Source organism: Haliotis asinina, chromosome 4 (assembly GCF_037392515.1).
Source record: "Haliotis asinina isolate JCU_RB_2024 chromosome 4, JCU_Hal_asi_v2, whole genome shotgun sequence".
Classification (NCBI taxonomy): domain Eukaryota; kingdom Metazoa; phylum Mollusca; class Gastropoda; order Lepetellida; family Haliotidae; genus Haliotis; species Haliotis asinina.
The window spans coordinates 11028309-11046076 of record NC_090283.1 but is presented as its reverse complement, the minus strand read 5'-3'; the positions used below and the strand labels follow the sequence as shown (position 1 = coordinate 11046076).

At 37.6% G+C, this 17768-nt stretch overlaps 1 protein-coding gene across 6 annotated transcripts in view; it reads right to left on the bottom strand.

Moving 5' to 3' along the window:
* LOC137281271 (disks large 1 tumor suppressor protein-like) overlaps positions 1-17768 on the bottom strand; it is a 285708-nt gene that overhangs the window by 70617 nt on the left and 197323 nt on the right. For all 6 annotated transcript variants that reach the window (XM_067812423.1, XM_067812424.1, XM_067812425.1 and 3 more), the window contains exon 12: positions 6467-6605. In XM_067812423.1, coding sequence (XP_067668524.1) covers positions 6467-6605 — 139 coding nt within the window. The remainder of the gene's footprint in view (positions 1-6466; positions 6606-17768) is intronic.

Genomic DNA, 17768 nt, shown 5'->3' with positions numbered 1-17768 from the left:
TCCAAGTCTGTGTTAGGGTTACAGACTGGAGTCACAAACTGTGATGACTGAAATATGTGTCTGCATGCAGATGAAGTGGGTCTGTCTTCTAGGAGTCTTCTCACACCAGACAATCCCCATTGTGGGGGCCCTGTTCGCTGATCTCGTTGTAAGGCCGTGTAGTGTAGGAGCTACTGTGGGGACCTGTTATGGGGACCCGTTGTGGCACACTGTTGTCGAAACCCATTGCGGGCACCCTGTTGTGGTCTCCTAGTGTGGGTTTGACAAGACAATAGCTACCTACAACATCTACACGTTCACAACAAACACTGCAGCAGGTGGAGGAGGAAGGGAAAGACAGCTTCATCTCTGATAGGTCATGCACGAATCAAACACCTGGTCCTATACATCAAGGACTCCTCTTGACATGCTCAGAGTCAAACATACAGTCCTAGCCAGAAACAATTGTCTGCAGAAATTCCTAAACAGGATTTAAAGAATTATCTAATTCATCATTGCAGAAGCTAATGTAATGCTTTGCAGAATCATCGTGAATTTTACTAACAACAGCAGATGAGGTGTTCACATTCAGTTTTATGCTATGCAAAAAGCATCTGATTTTGTTAAAAAAATATGACTGTTACGGAAGTTAAATATGTTTTTTTCCAATTTTGCCACAGAGACTGGAATCCTGAATAATTTCATTCAGATACCCATGATCATGCTGAAGGACTAAGACCTTGTCATTCCAATTTCTGGCACTAAAATCATTCCCTCTTCTGGACAGTTATAACATGGAACAGTTTACAGACAAAATTCTTTAACTTTCTCCCACTTGAGTCACAATCACATGAACTGAAAAGTAAACTCAATTCTAAATCTATGGTGCTGCTGTGGTTTATTTAACACCACACTCATCAATATCATAGGTGTATGAGACTGATCTGTAAATGATTGAGCAGATAATCCAGTGATTGACATCATGACCTTTAATCCATGAAAATGAGATGACTCCGGGTCACCAAGTCCCTGAATCTGATCACCTGATCATAACTTGGCTGCTGTGACAAGCACAAGTTGTTAGGAATTAAACCCAGGTTCACATCAAATGATCCCTCAAATTAACTTTAAGTGTAACCCTTCCATTTTAGCTGTCATTGTTCTCGGTGAAAAGGAGTAACTTCAACATAAGACACATACAGAAGACACATAGAGAAGCTTAGAGCTGCTTCTAGATACCAGTTTCAAGCTTATGCAGTGACACTAGGTGAGTTAGTCCAACACGAAAGTGGTATAAAGAACCCCCCAAACCAATTAAATTTTTATGAACAAAACATTTAGGGGTGTATCCATGGGTTAGTAGAACTACTCAGAAGAAGGATATTTCAATCCTAAAATATGTGTTTAAAACAAAATATAGTCTAAAGAAATATCAGGATCCATCCCAACACTACCAATGTCAGATGAGGGTTCGAACTATACCTAATATTCATACTGGCATCATTCTGGATTAAAGTTCACCTTCTGCATATTTGTCTTTCAGGTAAAACATGTTGACAGGGACTCCCTGAAGATATACATATGCCATGGACATTTAAGAAATTATTTTGTGAGCTGAAAATTTCAGTATTTCAGTTATTTTAGATGCTTGCTACCTCAAAGTGAAATCATGAACCTAACATGCAGTAATTCTAAGATGTTAGATGTTTACTACAGACTTGCAGCACCAATATGCAATATCTCTTCAAACTAACTGAGGTGGACATACTGAATTTAAAAATGGTTTCTTGTTTAAGACCACACTCAGCAATATTCCGGCTGTGTGATGACAGCCACTAAATATCAGTCTTTGGACCATACAATATGGTGATCAATATGGCTAATGATTCACACTGTCAGTGAACAAACACATCACCAAATAACCACCAGATCCAGTTAGTTGCCTCTTACAACCTGCATCGGTGGCTAGGAATCTATTGAAACTCAAAATGCTAGTGCTTAGCATCAGATCTTCCTAATGGATTTGGAGAAAAAAAAAAATCTATATTCTCTTTTTGTCTGCTTAATCAAATTTGTGTAAAGTAGTACATGCAGGTGTGAATTCCTGACACAAATATCTACAACCAACCATATCTATTAAACTGCATATCATCTTATGTAATACTTTAACAAACATCAACATATCAATTTCAAAATAACGCACTATAGATTTTGAAAGAAGGTTAAAATATTCTGAATTTCCAAACTGGTATTAGGCAATATGAAAGTTTGTTTCTCATAACAGCAAAATAGTTACGGTATCATATCAAGTTAATCAAACATTTCACCTCAGATGTCAAACTTCAAACTTCAGGTTTAATAATTTTCCTGAGATGGAGCATTCAACACAGACAATGATTTTACCATGAGCCCACCATTAGACTTCAGCATAGGCCTTCAGCAACCCATGCTTGCCACAAAAGGCGACCAGGCTTGTCGTAAAAGGCGACTAACAGGATCAGGGGGGGTCAGGCTCCTTGACTTGGTTGACACATGTCATCAGTTCCCATTTGCGCCGATCGATGCTCATGTTGTTGATCACTGGATTGTCTGGTCCAGACTCAATTATTTACAGACCACCATCATATAGCTGGAATATTGCTGAGTGCTGTGTAAAACTAAACTCACTCACTCACTCAAAATTTACATATATCCCTATCTATTTTTTTCCAGTATATAAAGAAATCTGTTTGATCATTCATTCTGCTAGATGTAAGATGCCTTCAGAGATCTAAATCAGACACGCTTGATAACTTCTGTGATCTTACTTAAACACTTAGATAATTCTGTGATCTACATCAAACATGTTAGATACTTTCTACAATCTAAGTCTAACATATCAGATAACTAGGCAATTAAGGTCAAATATTAAGAAAATTCTCTGGTCTTAATATGAAAATAAAATGTCTCAAAATGACCTTAACACTATGTCTGTGACCAACAGTCAAATATCAAGCTAGGATTGGTGATTTATAGTTAAACATGAGAACATGTGTGATCTAACGTCAACATGAGAACATGTGTGATCTAACATCAAACATGAGAACATCTGTGATCTAACGTCAAACACGAGAACATCTGTGATCTAATGTCAAACATGGAATATATGTGATCTAACATCAAACATGAGAACATCTGTGATCTGAGGTCACACATCAAGGGAGGTAATGCACTGGTTAGAAGAACACTTAGACTCACCCAGGAATCGGGACTCTGCTAAAAAAAACAAATGCCAACCAAGATTACATGTATTGCACAGAGAATCACACATTGCAGAGAAACAGATCACAGATAGAATGCAGTCGAGTGGACAGGTGTGAGAACAGCTGATAACTGCAAACACATACAGACAGAAAGAACTTAGCAGAGAAAACCTTCAGCTTACACGTCAGTTGCCAACAAGAGAGAGAGTGTCAAGATACATCATATTGAAGTCAGTGAGTGATTCAGTAAGTGAGGGAGTTGGATTTTGCTTCACATTTAGCACTATCCTACCTCACACATCAATGTCACTTTCTGATGGGCTAAGCACTCCTCTATTATTTTCAATGTACCCCACTTACAAGCCAGGTGTATTTCAATATATCCCGCAGCCAAAGGCAACTCATTCAGTACTTCATGGTAGTACTTCTTTATCTGGAATAACATTGAATCATGTATGATGCATGGAAATTACCAGTGTTGTGCAAATGCAAATGGGTGGAAGGGAGATAACTCTAAATTTGTTTTGTCTGCAAAATTTAGCAATGGCTACAAAACGATTTGCCTCACATTCCAATAAACAAATTTTGACAAAACATTCAAATGTAGTCTGTGTGAATATTAGAAGGGGAATTACACTGCGGCAACTTTTCTAAGACAATACCTGCGGGAAAAAAAGCAAGATGCAAGATTCAAATCGTCTGATTCACACAGGTTGGCTAAAGTGTACGATCCAATAACCATGATTAATTCAAACAGTTCAAAATTAACACTGAAGTGTGTTCCTGGTCCCACGGGAGCCATGGGTTGATGTACCCTTGATGTTTATGTTCCCCTTGCTCTTCAGGCTCAGGGACAGGGAAACATAAACCAGTATCAAGGGTACATCAAACCATGTCCCCCTAGGGACCAGTGACCAACTTATAATATTCCAGTAATGTCATGGTGGGGACACCAGAAATGGCCTTCACACATTGTACCTATGTGGGAATTGAACATGTGCATTTGGTGTGATGAGCAAACACTTTAAGCACTAGGCTACCCTACCACCCCACATTTTGCTGGAGTTGAGGTTGCGAGTGTGACAGTAGTTGACGACTCGGATGGAGTGAGGTACATTTTATGCAACTTTCAGCATTAATCAAGCAACATTATAATGGGACACACAATAAAAATGGGCGCCACACATTGTATCCATGTTCAAAACTGGACTAGGATTTTATGTGAACAAGTGCTTTAGCTACTAAGCCATTGCAGTCTGTGTTTATAAACTTAGAACATTTTTTACACTTACTACTTTTGTAAACTGATGTTTCTTTAAAATTAACCAGTGAGTTTAGTGAATGAGTGAGTTAACACTTACATAACTGTCAATAATATTATAGCAAAATCAAGAAATGAACCAGAAGAATATACATATAATCTGTGATTTTAACTACTGTTTAACATCTCTTGACACTTGTTGGAAACTTTAGTCCTAAATGTCCTGCACTCCACACTAATTCACTTACAACTGAAGCATAAAAACATAGAGATACAAACACTGTAATTTTACTGAAGTTTCTCTGACACAAGCTTTCAGATGATTGCATTTTTTTTCTTTTTCTGCTATGACATGTTACTAAAGTATTGTTAAACATCAGAATCAACATATCTCTTTGACTTCAGATAATCTGTGAGAAATAAAGAGTCTAGATGTAGAATACCTTCAAGCATGCATATTTACATGTGAAGACAGAGACAGTTTGAAGAGTGGAACACATATCGAAAAGGCAGAATGCAGAATGATACAGATCAGAGAAAAAGCTCACTGAATGTTTTAATAATCTCCATACATCAGTTTTCACAGCTTATGCCAACAGACACCAGTTTACGGAGTGAGTGAGTGAGTTACATGCAAGTAGCATTGCGCAAAATGGCAAGGCATGAATAGCCAAAATTTTACCCATGACGGGAATCAAACAATATTTTGGTCTCAATAAGCAACCACCTTATCCACAAAGGCACCCTGCTGACCTTACAAATTGCAGTTTTCAAGCTCTTCAGGAATCCTGTACCATCATAAAGACATACTGACATTATTCATGTCCCTGAGTGATCCATTTTGGGCCACTTCAGATACAATAAGTCACATGGAATTTGAGTCTTGGGGAATTTTTCAGAATATCTTTACCATAAATGAATATAACTTCAGATAAAATTGCAACAACAATCAAAGTTTTCTATTAAAACACTTTTTAAATTCTTTTTGACTTCAAAGAGTACTACTGACTTGAGACTTAATCCAGATAAAAATTATCTTTGATGTAGAATGATAAAATGGTCGTGATCAAGTTGACAGATTCTTAATCATATGTCACAATCCATCACTACGGTTTCGTGACTATTAATTCCGAGATGGAATAATATTTTTTGGGTGCACACATTAAAGATATTTTCAGGTCAAGTCTTGTCATCTACTATTTGATGTAGTTTAGTTTGGCCACCAAACAGTAGAGCAGAATCAAAATGAATGTTTGACATATCACCTATTCAAATCCTGCATATGTCTGTTGGGAACTCGCACCCTCCCTATCCTAACATTTGTCACAGACAGCAACAGCAGATAACATGATGTATTCAGAGATTCCTTGAAAACCTTGAAAATCAAATAAAGACAACTGTCAGATAACATGTCTTTGACTTGCAACAAATTCTCTTATTATCTCAAAGTCTATTATTCTGAACTTAAACTGCCAACCTCATGACCAATTCTACTGAACTGATACCCTAAATCTCACAACTCAATTTTCTAATCCTCAACCATACATTCAATCCTTGTGAACCCAAAAGAAAATGCTGCTCAATTTAACTGAGTCCCATTCAACCCCACAGTCAACTCTAAATGAATCCAGATCATCACAGAAAAGTCTATTGAGCACGGATCACAAACTTTAAACAACCAAACCAATTCTGTTCAACCAAAATTAACCCAAAAAACTACTTCTACAGACAAATGATCTCTAACACCACAAAAAATTCTATAGATCACAAAACCCAAACAACCCAACAATTTTTGGTGAACCCAAATCAACCCAACAATGATTTCTATTGAACCAAATTCTACTGAGGCCAAATCTAAAATGTCCCAGCAAAGCCACTGTTTCCAAAACTCTAGATTCCAAATTAAACCACAGCCGCAAGGTTTTCCATGGTGAGCCGTGTCTGATGGATGGAGATTAAATGCAAGTGGAGTTATCTCCCTTACCTGGGAGGCTCCTCAGCTTCTGTCCTTTCCCCATCTATCCGGTCTGTACTGGAGGCGGCTGTGTTGGGGACTTTTGGCGGCGTCACTGGGAATGGCGATGTGTTGCCACTTGTTATTGATACAGGCTCGGTGGAATGACCTGCAGTAAAATAATAGAAAAAAGTTAATCATCAACGATATTCAGTTCAGAAACTGACTTCTTAAATACTTTTTCCACATCACCATTGGACAAAAAGATGTTGTCAGCTGTTATAGGAGCTGTGTCACTGTGGAATTCTTAACATATTATCTTCAAAACCACATCTTGTTTCTTTTCCACGATCATCACCTGTCAAGGCTGACTGTAATTCATCCTCAATTACATTAGTGAGTGAGGTTTTACAACACTTCTAGCTATACTGAAGCAGTATCAAAGAAGTTGGACACAAGTAATAGGCTTCATATATTGTACCCATGTGGGGAATCAAACCCAGGTCTTCAGTGTGATGAGAGAACGTTTTAACCACAAGGATACCTCACCAACCCATGGATATATGAGGGGATGTCAATAAGTTTTGAGCCTTGAGCACTTTTCATACCCAGGTGTCACAGCCTATGGTACGACATTGAACCTTGGGGTGTAGCTGATGTGATATACAAGTTTTGGTATCCTACTCTCAGAAGTTATTGAACAGCTCACATTGACAGAAAGAGACCCCCCCTCACGACAGTGAAAATGAATAAAATTGAGTATAGAGCAGTAATTCAGTTTATAGTTCTTGAAGGAAACTCGGTGAAGAACATTGAAGAAAGGCTTTCAGCAGTTTATGGGAAGTCTTCCCCTTCATCTGCTACCATCAAATGATGGGTCAATGAATTTAAGCATGGTAGAGAGAGTCTTGAAGATGACCCCCGTCCAGGTCACCCAACAACAAGCACTAGTCAGGAAAAGAGTGCATACACTTGTGCTGGAAAATCGTGGAATCACACTCCACAAGTTAGAGGAGACCACAGGCATTTCACATGGATCCATCGAGACAATTCTTCGTGAACTTCTCGTCATGTCTAAGGTGTGCGCAAGATGGGTGCGAAGAATGCTTACAGATGAAATGAAGCAAACAAGGGTCACCATAAGCAACTCCATGCTAACCAGATAAAACAAGGATCCAGAAGGTTTTCACTTTAGGCTAGTAACCTGTGATGAAACCTGGATCCACCACTATGATCCTGAGAGCAAACAAGAATCCATGGAATGGAAACATGTCACTTCTCCCAGGACCAAAAAGTTCAAAGCCTCTAGATCAGTGCAGAAAGTAATGGCAACAGTCTTCTGGGATAGCAAAGGCGTCATCCACAAAGATTACTTACCAAAAGGAAGAACAATGAATGGGGAATATTATGCTAACTTGTTGAGGCAAGTGCGACATTCAATCAAGGAGAAGCGCCGGGGCAAGATCAGACGTGGTATTCTTCTACATCAAGACAATGCTCCAGTACACACCTCTTGCATGGCAGCCGCTGCTGTCCAGGAATGCGGGTACGAAATCTTGCCGCATCCCCCCTACTCTCCAGACCTGGCACCAAGTGATTACCAAATCTCAAGAAACACTTGCGTGGTCGTAGATTTCAGGATGATAATGAGCTTATTGCTGCTACTGAGGCTTGGTTTGAGGACCCAAATGGCGCTTTCTACAGAGATGGCATCAGCGACTGGCAGAAAAGATGGAACAAGTGTCTTGACTCACAAGGGGACTATGTTGAAAAATAAATGTGGTTCATAGCAATATTTTGTGTTTTTCTATGCAAGGCTCAAAACGTATTGACATCCCCTTGTATCACAGGCATAAGAAAAGGACTTGACTGAACTTGACTGAATTGCAACTAAAGTGTACCTTAATGCACAAGCTCTACATGATGGAATAAAGAAGAGTTGTTTAAAATGATTAAATTTGTCAATTCTGGACAGAAAATACAAATTTTTGGCAGTAAAGTGATGCTTTCTTGTGTTCCCTATTGAGATAGTGTTAAACTCATTCACTCATTCAGTGCTGCGAAATAAACACAATTTATGAAATTCCAGTTTGGCATATTTTGACATAACCAAGAAGTAACATCTGAACACAAAAACCAACAATTACAGGCAAAAGTAAACTTTCACTTGACACAAAATGGGAAGTTACAGGGAGTGGAATCTGATGTGAGTTTAGAAAACTATCTACTACCATGGCAATAACTTGTAACTATGACAACCATGGCACTGTAGCTCTCATCAACAGTTTAACATATAGAAAAACATAGATGCTGAAGTTTGCCTACCAGAGTCAGATATATGCATCGAGAGCATGTATGTATCAAACAAGTTTCTGATACATTGTTAAGAAACTCATGCATTGTGCATAATAAATTAATACCAAAAAACAGGAAATATATGCTGAATCTAAACACTGTGCACATATTAAATTGCTAGGAATTTGTTAAAAATAACTGGGAAATGGTAGCTTTGTCAGATTGGTCGCCATATTAAGGGATGACCGTTATCCACAGCGAAAGCTCCAGTGTCAAAATTTGTTGACTAATCAGACACATCATAAAAATGGCTAAATTTGAAAAGTATGACATGGAGGCATGCAGTTTTTCCATATAAAAATGGACTTTCAGAACAGATTATTGAGTTTAATAAGTTTCCAATAAAATGAGTTAATGAGTTTCCAATATATATTTTCTTTTCACTGACATGATGGGAGTGCTTGATAAAATACTTAAAGAGCCTTGATAAAATTCAACTAAAATATTACTGTAAACAGGTATTGAGATGATTGTTCAGTCATGATAGTTTGAAAATAAGACTTTTTCATTTAGGCAGCTCTGCCTTTTCATAAATGTTACATTCTTTTCTCATTAAATAGTATGTGAACATCCTTTCAGACTAAACTGTCTCACAAACTTCCTTATGTATTCTTCAGAAATCCATGTTGCATCACAAACAAATGCTGTACAAATGGTTGTCCAGGAACAGTATCTCATTCAGGGGCTTGGGTATGTAAACAAGCACCTGTCCCTCATTATAAAGACATCAGTGTCTCTCCATAAGGCAACATTGAGCACCTGTTATATCTGGGTAGTTCACACAGGCAACAACCCACACACAGATAAGGATTTCCAGCTTGACAGGTGTTGTCTACCTGTTGACACAGGTATGTTTGTCTCGTTATGAGTACCGTAGTACATCTTAGATGATGTCATTGAGTGCATGTCACATGGATATACCTACTAAACTGTTACTGCTTGTTTCAAAACCTGCTGTTTTACAAACAGTACTATATAAAGGCTTTTCTTGATAGATAGATAGATAGATAGATAGATAGATAGATAGATAGATAGATAGATAGATAGATAGATAGATAGATAGATAGATATCCATTTCACATTGTACATCATACATTCCACCTGATGCTGTACACATCAACCAATGTGCACTCAACAGGACTTTAATGTACAGGATATGCTTCTTTCATAACCAGTAGGAATGACATGGTGATATTTAAGGTTGCCCAACATTTACCATGGTGATACACACTTGCTGACTGGTGTGGTATTGAACGTATACACCAAATGTCAATCAATAATCACAGACAATAGCTAAAATGACAACAATGAGTAAAATGGATTGGATCTCTTTCGGAGAAAGTGTTCATCAATATCCACGCAATGTCTAGACAGGTAAAGTTTATTATATACTGCTCAATGTTTGATAGGGAATAAACTCATTTCTTGGGGAATAGAATAGCTTCCAAGGTTCCATTCTTTACAGCAATCTTAGCATTATGACAGCCAGGTCTCTGTTAATGTACAGGAGTTACTTAGATCACTTTGAGGAGCTAAGAATGCTTTGAGGGGCAGGATGGATGTTATGAATATTCAGATTGTGCATCTTTTGAGGACAGGAATATATCCCTTTGAAAAGTTGAGCATCATATTTTTCTCTGTATCTAAGCAAAACTTAACCCCTTATATGTTGAGTGGGGAAGTTATCTCATGTTTTAATAGCTGGGATAGATGGAAGGACTGGAGTCAGATGTACATCATACCGATGATTTAGCGGCAGGTTAGCTCAGTCCTCACCAAGACTCTTGACTAACACAGTTTGGCTGTGACCTTTGTGCAGGAATCAACCCTGGTCGATATAAGATTTATCACACATAGGGTTTGAAATAACAGTGTTTGTATACATGTGCATGGTTGAAAATGTTACAAACCAAGGTATTGTTTGACATCAGGATCATACAGGATTCAAATCTTATTGTAGGTATCACAATGAGTGGGTCTGATTTTACACTGCTTTCAGCAAGATTCCAGCAATGTCACGGCAAGGTACACCAGAAATAGGCTTCATATATTGTACTCATGTGGATATTCGAACCTGGGACTTCGGTGTGATGATCAACTTTAACCACTAGACTTCCCCAGAGCACCAGATGTCATAATGACATCACACTAGAAATGTCAAATCTGAAGACTATTGATGTCCTTCAACAAATCTAAAGTTGACCACAAAGGGATGATGATGAATTGATGATAAAGATTACTTGCATGAGTGTCACTGTTTTCATGAAATACAGGTAAGAATTCATGCATCACCCTCACTTGGGGTCCATTAGAATTCTGGCCCTGGTTCAGCGAAATCAAGACACACATGGTCATGTCATTATCAAGACACGGGGACTCTCACTTGGGGTCAGTGTCATTGAAATGGGGTCTCTGGGTGATCACTTAGATTAATGTTTAGTCTCTGAATAGAAATAATTTTGATAGTAAGAAATTATCCTATTCAAATTGAAAGTGCCAGTTACATGTGTGTTTCTGCACCTGGGGAAATGTTGACTTGCTTCATTTAGGGCTTTAATGTTGCAGAAAGGCTAGGCAGTGAGGAAAATAATGTGTTTCAGGAACCTGAGGAAATCTAGACTTGCATCATTTATGCTTAGTATTTCAGGGAAGGCTAGCCAGCTGGGAAATAATGTGGTTCAGGGACTGGGAGACAGACTAGGTGATCCCTGTACAGTCATCAAATAAAATACTTGTGTGAAAATACTTGTGTGAACACTCATAACAGGAAGGTATTGAAGGTCTAGCTAGAATCTATACTAAGCGACTGAGGGGGGGACATTCTGGTGAGTAATGTCTACATTTTGTATACTTCATCAGAGATACCAGATAAACTGTGCACACATAGTATACTGTCGTTAGCTTAATCGCTCTGACACCAGTGGCTCACACTGGCAAGTATTGGCATCTATTCTTCCTGCTAATGTTCACAGGATGTACAGGCTATTTTGTCTCTGCATCTAAATGTGGAGATGATTGTGTAGGAGGATCTAAATTGCTTTCCGCTAAACACTGTCCATAACAATGGTGAAAGTGTTGATAAAAAAGTTTACCTGGGAAAAAGACAGAGGGGGAAATTCTTAGTTACTGACATTTTTAAAGCCCGAAAACAATTAACTTGCTCATGGCACAAAAATACTTCTCCCTGTTAAGATTCCTGAAGGATACAGTCCCACTGATACATGTATTCACTGGGCAGTTAAAGGGTTAAGTATGAACCAACCTGCTTAACACTTGCAGTACAAAGTGACAACCACACCTCATTATAAGGCAGACAGGAGCAAGAAACTTTCCTGATCCATTACGTGAAACCAACAACTGATATTCATTCACATAGGTAATACATCATGCAACATATACTAAAACACAACCCAAAAGCATTAATGTTAAAATAGAAAAGTAAATCATTTCTAGTCCACTTTTTACAGTAAATATGGTAAATATCAAAGGTTAAAGGTCACAGTGAGTGCATGCATGAACTCTGGTGGGTCAAGGTCAAATTTTCAACAAAACCAGTTTGGGAAGAGCAGCCTGTCATTGTCATGTGTGGAGGCAATGTGAGAGGTGCTATAGATAGTGTAGCCAGTAGGTAATAAATGTATTTATCGCTTGGCTGTGGTTTAATTACAAGGTAACTACCAGTCAGTGGAAGTGTCTAGTGGATCAATTCAGGGACATTGAAAGTAAGAAAAACCTAGTTTGCTCAGTGAGATGCATTGGTTTGTGTATCAAATGCCCACAGAATATTTTCATGTCGTAAATATTCAAAGAATAGTTTCAAATGTAATATGTGTTATTCAAGGTATTTGTGATTCTGTACAATGTAACTGCTGTATAAATCTTTTTATGTTTGAATCAAGACATTACTGGTTTATTTCTCCTTAAAAATCTACAGACATATATGTGAACAGTGGTTCTGTCTGAACATTGATTAGAAAGCTCTTCAGTTGTTTCAAAATGAAGCAACAACAGCAGAATTTTCTAATGACATATTTATCATTTCAAATCTCAAATGTTGAACATATCCAAAATCTATGAAAGTTCCCTTTTTCAATATTCACAGCAAATGAATATGCTGAAGATTAAAAAAAAAAAAAAATTCAAAGAAAAAGTTTTATGTCCTATCTTTATTGCCCCATTTCGCTCAGGCTTCAAAAGCAGCCCAGGATGATCTGTTGGCAGTCAGTCTGTAAAGTCATCACACAGATGGTGAATAAGTCTTCTCCGTCTCTTCAACTCACATCATAAAATCATAATTTTCTGCCTTGCAAACATATTTCATTACCGTACACAACAGAAAAATATTTGGCCTTTCTTTTTTCTTAATTTTTCTACTATCTAAACTTCAACAAATTTCAATATCCAACTGTATGAGCAAACTTTGTCATAAATTCTGGTCAAACATACGTGGTTACCAAAACGGTTTCACAATAAATTTATAGTCAAGTGTAACTCCCTAAATCTTTCCAAATTATCCCACAGTTTGTTTTGTAATGTGATTATCTACCCTCATACCTCCCTTCTCAGTCAGGTAAGTATGGTTATATTCATTCACTATCAGATAAATCTGATTATACTTATTCACTATCAGATAAATCTGGCTATACTTATTCACTATCAGATATATCTGGCTATACTCATTCACTATCAGATAAATCTGGTTAATCTTCTTCACTATCAGATAAATCTGGCTATACTTATTCACTATCAGATAAATCTGGCTATATTTATTCACTATCAGATAAATCTGGTTATACTCATTCACTATCAGATAAATCTGGTTATATTCATTCACTATCAGATAAATCTGGTTATATTCATTCACTATCAGATAAATCTGGTTATATTCATTCACTATCAGATAAATATGATTATACTTATTCACTATCAGATAAATCTGGCTATACTTATTCACTATCAGATAAATCTGGTTATACTCATTCACTATCAGATAAATCTGGTTATATTCATTCACTATCAGATAAATCTGGTTATATTCATTCACTATCAGATAAATCTGGCTATACTTATTCACTATCAGATATATCTGGCTATACTCATTCACTATCAGATAAATCTGGTTAATCTTCTTCACTATCAGATAAATCTGGCTATACTTATTCACTATCAGATAAATCTGGCTATATTTATTCACTATCAGATAAATCTGGTTATACTTATTCACTATCAGATAAATCTGATTATACTTATTCACTATCAGATAAATCTGGTTATACTTATTCACTATCAGATAAATCTGATTATACTTATTCACTATCAGATAAATCTGGTTATACTTATTCATCAGATAAATGTTGCTATATGCATTCCCTCATCCAATAAATCCAGCTAGAGTTGTCCTGACAAATCTGACTACATATATTCTTTCATTAACTAAATCTACTGATACTTTCTCCTGGAGATAAACCCAGCTATAGTTCTTCCATGAGAAAAATCCAGCTTTAGTTCCCCATGAGATAAACCCATCTAACATTCCCCCATGAGATATTCCTGGCTATATTTTCCCCATGAGATAAACACAGCATTTGTTCCCCAATGAGATAGACCCAGCTATATTTTCCCTATGAGATAAACCAATCTAATATTCCCCCATGAGATATTCCCAGCTATATTTTCCCCATGAGATAAACCCAGCTTTAGTTCCCCAATGAGATAGACCCAGCCATAGATTTCCCATGAGATAAACCCAGGAACAGTTTCCCCCTGTGATATACCGAGGTAAAATTCCACCCAGCTATGGTTCCCCTATGAGATATACCCAGCAATAGTTCCCCTATGAGATATACCCAGCAATAGTTCCCCTATGAGATATACCCAGCCATAGTTTCCCTATGAGATATACCCAGCCATAGTTCCCTCATGAGATATACTTTCCATGACATCAGTTAAATCCAGATTTAATTTCTCATCAGATAAATCTGACTATTCAGACAGAAGCTTTACTTCTCCCAAAAGGTAATCCAGCTGTACTTGCCCCAATCAAATAAATCTGACCGTACTTTACATATCATCAGACTAATCTGGCCCTGAATAGACAAACAGAACAACAAATAGTGAAATATGTGAACAAAAAAGCATGCAAAAATAGGTTGATGTGTTTTTTTATTACAAAAATGAAGAAATACAAACTCATATGCTCAAACAACTCATCATACATGAAGGGAGCTACCCCAAGGGAGAGGACAGTCGTGGCAGGCGGCAGCGGCGGCAGGACACCCTAGAGCATGCTGTGTGAGCTCATGATGGTTATAGTTTAGGACAGAAGACTACAGAATGAAAGACTGAGATTACAAATCTACCTAATTTACTTTGATAAGGAGTGAGTGAGTGAGTGAGGTTACATGCTCATGGCAAATACTTCAGTGTGGAATTAACGCAGGGAATTGAAAATCGGATTTACAGAACAATAAGCCACTGAGCTTGAACATGCTTTGGTGACAACACATTGTATAGATCTCAAGGAGTGATGTGCCCCTGGGCTTTAACATGCTTTGCTGATTGATTTTATATGGTATAGATTTCAAAGACCAGACCTCGATTTCTCAAAATAAACATTACTTTTTACTGAAATTTCAAACTGAGTTTGACAATTTTTAACAGTTGATTTTTTTATCTAGGCTGCATTTCAAAATCTATGAAAAATCAAAATGTCTACTATGTTTGAGTGTAAACTTGATTTCACTTTATTTTGGGAAATGGATTTTCCTACTCTTTCTCAAATATGAGTAGAGACAGTAACTTAAATCAAAACTCAGATTGTTATGAGAAAATCAGGACTGGGATCCTATTCTGGGGCTGAACTGGTCCCAGTAGCTTATGGTTATACAAGGGAAGAGTTGGTCTCCTGTGCTGCATATTTGCTGGAAGGGCCACCACTGGCAACTTGTTCTCAATCTCTCACAAGACACGTTTTTACACCTTTCACATTATATAAATCATTTCTGGAGTTGAACCCAGACCTGTGGCATGCTGAGTGAACACTACACGGGTACTTCACTGCTCAAGCCATCTCGTGCATTTACGAATATCAAAAGTTATCTCTCTCTAATGGACTGGCTTACCTTTTACCCTATGATCAGCTCCATTTCCAGTGATCCAATATGCTTTCATTCCCACTCTTTCAAAATGATTACATTTAACCCATCCCTTAAGTACCTCAAGTAATGTCATGTTATTGTGTGCCATTAAAGTGGCAGAATTACGTCTATTTTTGTTTAAAATGAGGAAATAACTGAATTATGTTTCTAAATACTCGAGTTGCTCATGAATGACTAAAACCCTTGACAGTCGCTAGTCAGCCATGAAATGTGGACAAATACTCCCTGTTTCAAACCTCCCAGAGCTGTCTCACGGGACAATTATGTTGTGGATAGTTCCAGACTTCTTACATAAGGCTAATGTGCATTGGATGCTAAAGCAACGTTTCATTAAATTATACTTTTTTGTCACAATTTCCATTATTTGAAATAAATTTACAATTGTCCTAAAAGTTTGCTCTTAACCAATAGCTAGCATAAAATTATCACAAACTGCAAAATAAACGTTCTTAAATATGACAAAACTGGACTGCTAGTCAAAGGGAGACAACTCTAATTTAGTCTGTGAATGACTTGACACATGGCCATAATCCATATATTGCCTTGGCCACACCTGCCTGAACTAGGCCTGATGATCATGAAGAGACCTAACAACATCATGAAGTACCGTCACATCTAACAGGTATATTTGTTTAACGCTGAAACATTAATTTAGGACAGTAGTCTTACACTAATTGTGATTATCCAGCAGATTCCTTTCCTAATGTTTAACATTTGAAAAGGGTAAGAATGAATTATATACTTTTATCATATCCATTATAAGGGCCTTTGTTAATACTTGACTGGCCCTGCATGTGTATATAATGCATCCATGTATGAAATATCTGTGTGTAGATGAAAGTAGCCTCGATTACCATACAACCGGATTACATCCATGTGAAGCATCCACTCCATTTATATTGCTCTAGGTCATTCCAAGTGTCTGATGAAAGTACTTGCATATACATTTAATGCTCAGACATCAATGCTCAAACATCAATGCTCAGACACCAATGCTCAGACACCAATGCTCAGACACCAATGCTCAGACATCAATGCTCAGACACCAATGCTCAGACATCAATGCTCAGACATCAATGCTCAGACCTGGAAATTGGCACAGAGCTGATGGTTTAGTGTAACAAGTACAAAAAAAACCCCGGTTACATTTCATTTTAGCCAACCAAACTTCCTAGTTGAAGTAAAATGAAGTATCTGGCTTGGTTTAAAAAAAACAGACTGTGAGAGGACGTAGGGTTTAATAGGGCTTTGAACAATATTTTAAGTTTGGTCACTGTGTTTCTGAGGATTTTGACATGTCTAAGGGAGGCAACTCTGCAACAGCATATATGACTGGCTCAGTGTGTGAGTGAGTTGGCTTTATCGCTGCTTTTTATATTGCTTAAGTTCAACAAAGGCTGCAAGTGTTAGACGTTTTACATGTTGGTGAAACCCATCAGCATGGCCAAGTGAAACTGGGATTTGAACCTACACTCATCGGTTCTGCCACACTGAAGGGATGATACAATGTATAGCAACGCACCTTAGTCACTGGGCTACATGTGTCCCCCATAGAAACAGAGGGATCTTATACCATCTCCCTCAATTTCAAACAATAAGATCTTCATGTTCAAATATATCATCCCCGTAATGTCACTCACAGCTCTTCGGACAACCGATCCCTCCACCAATCAGAGCAACGCCACCAACAACCCCCTCCAACCATACAACGACAATGTCAAAGATACAAAACAAGCATGCTTAAGACAAAAATTCCACACGTCATGCACAAAGAAAGAACTATGATTTGAAACAAGAAATGGAAAATTGTTTTTAGTATT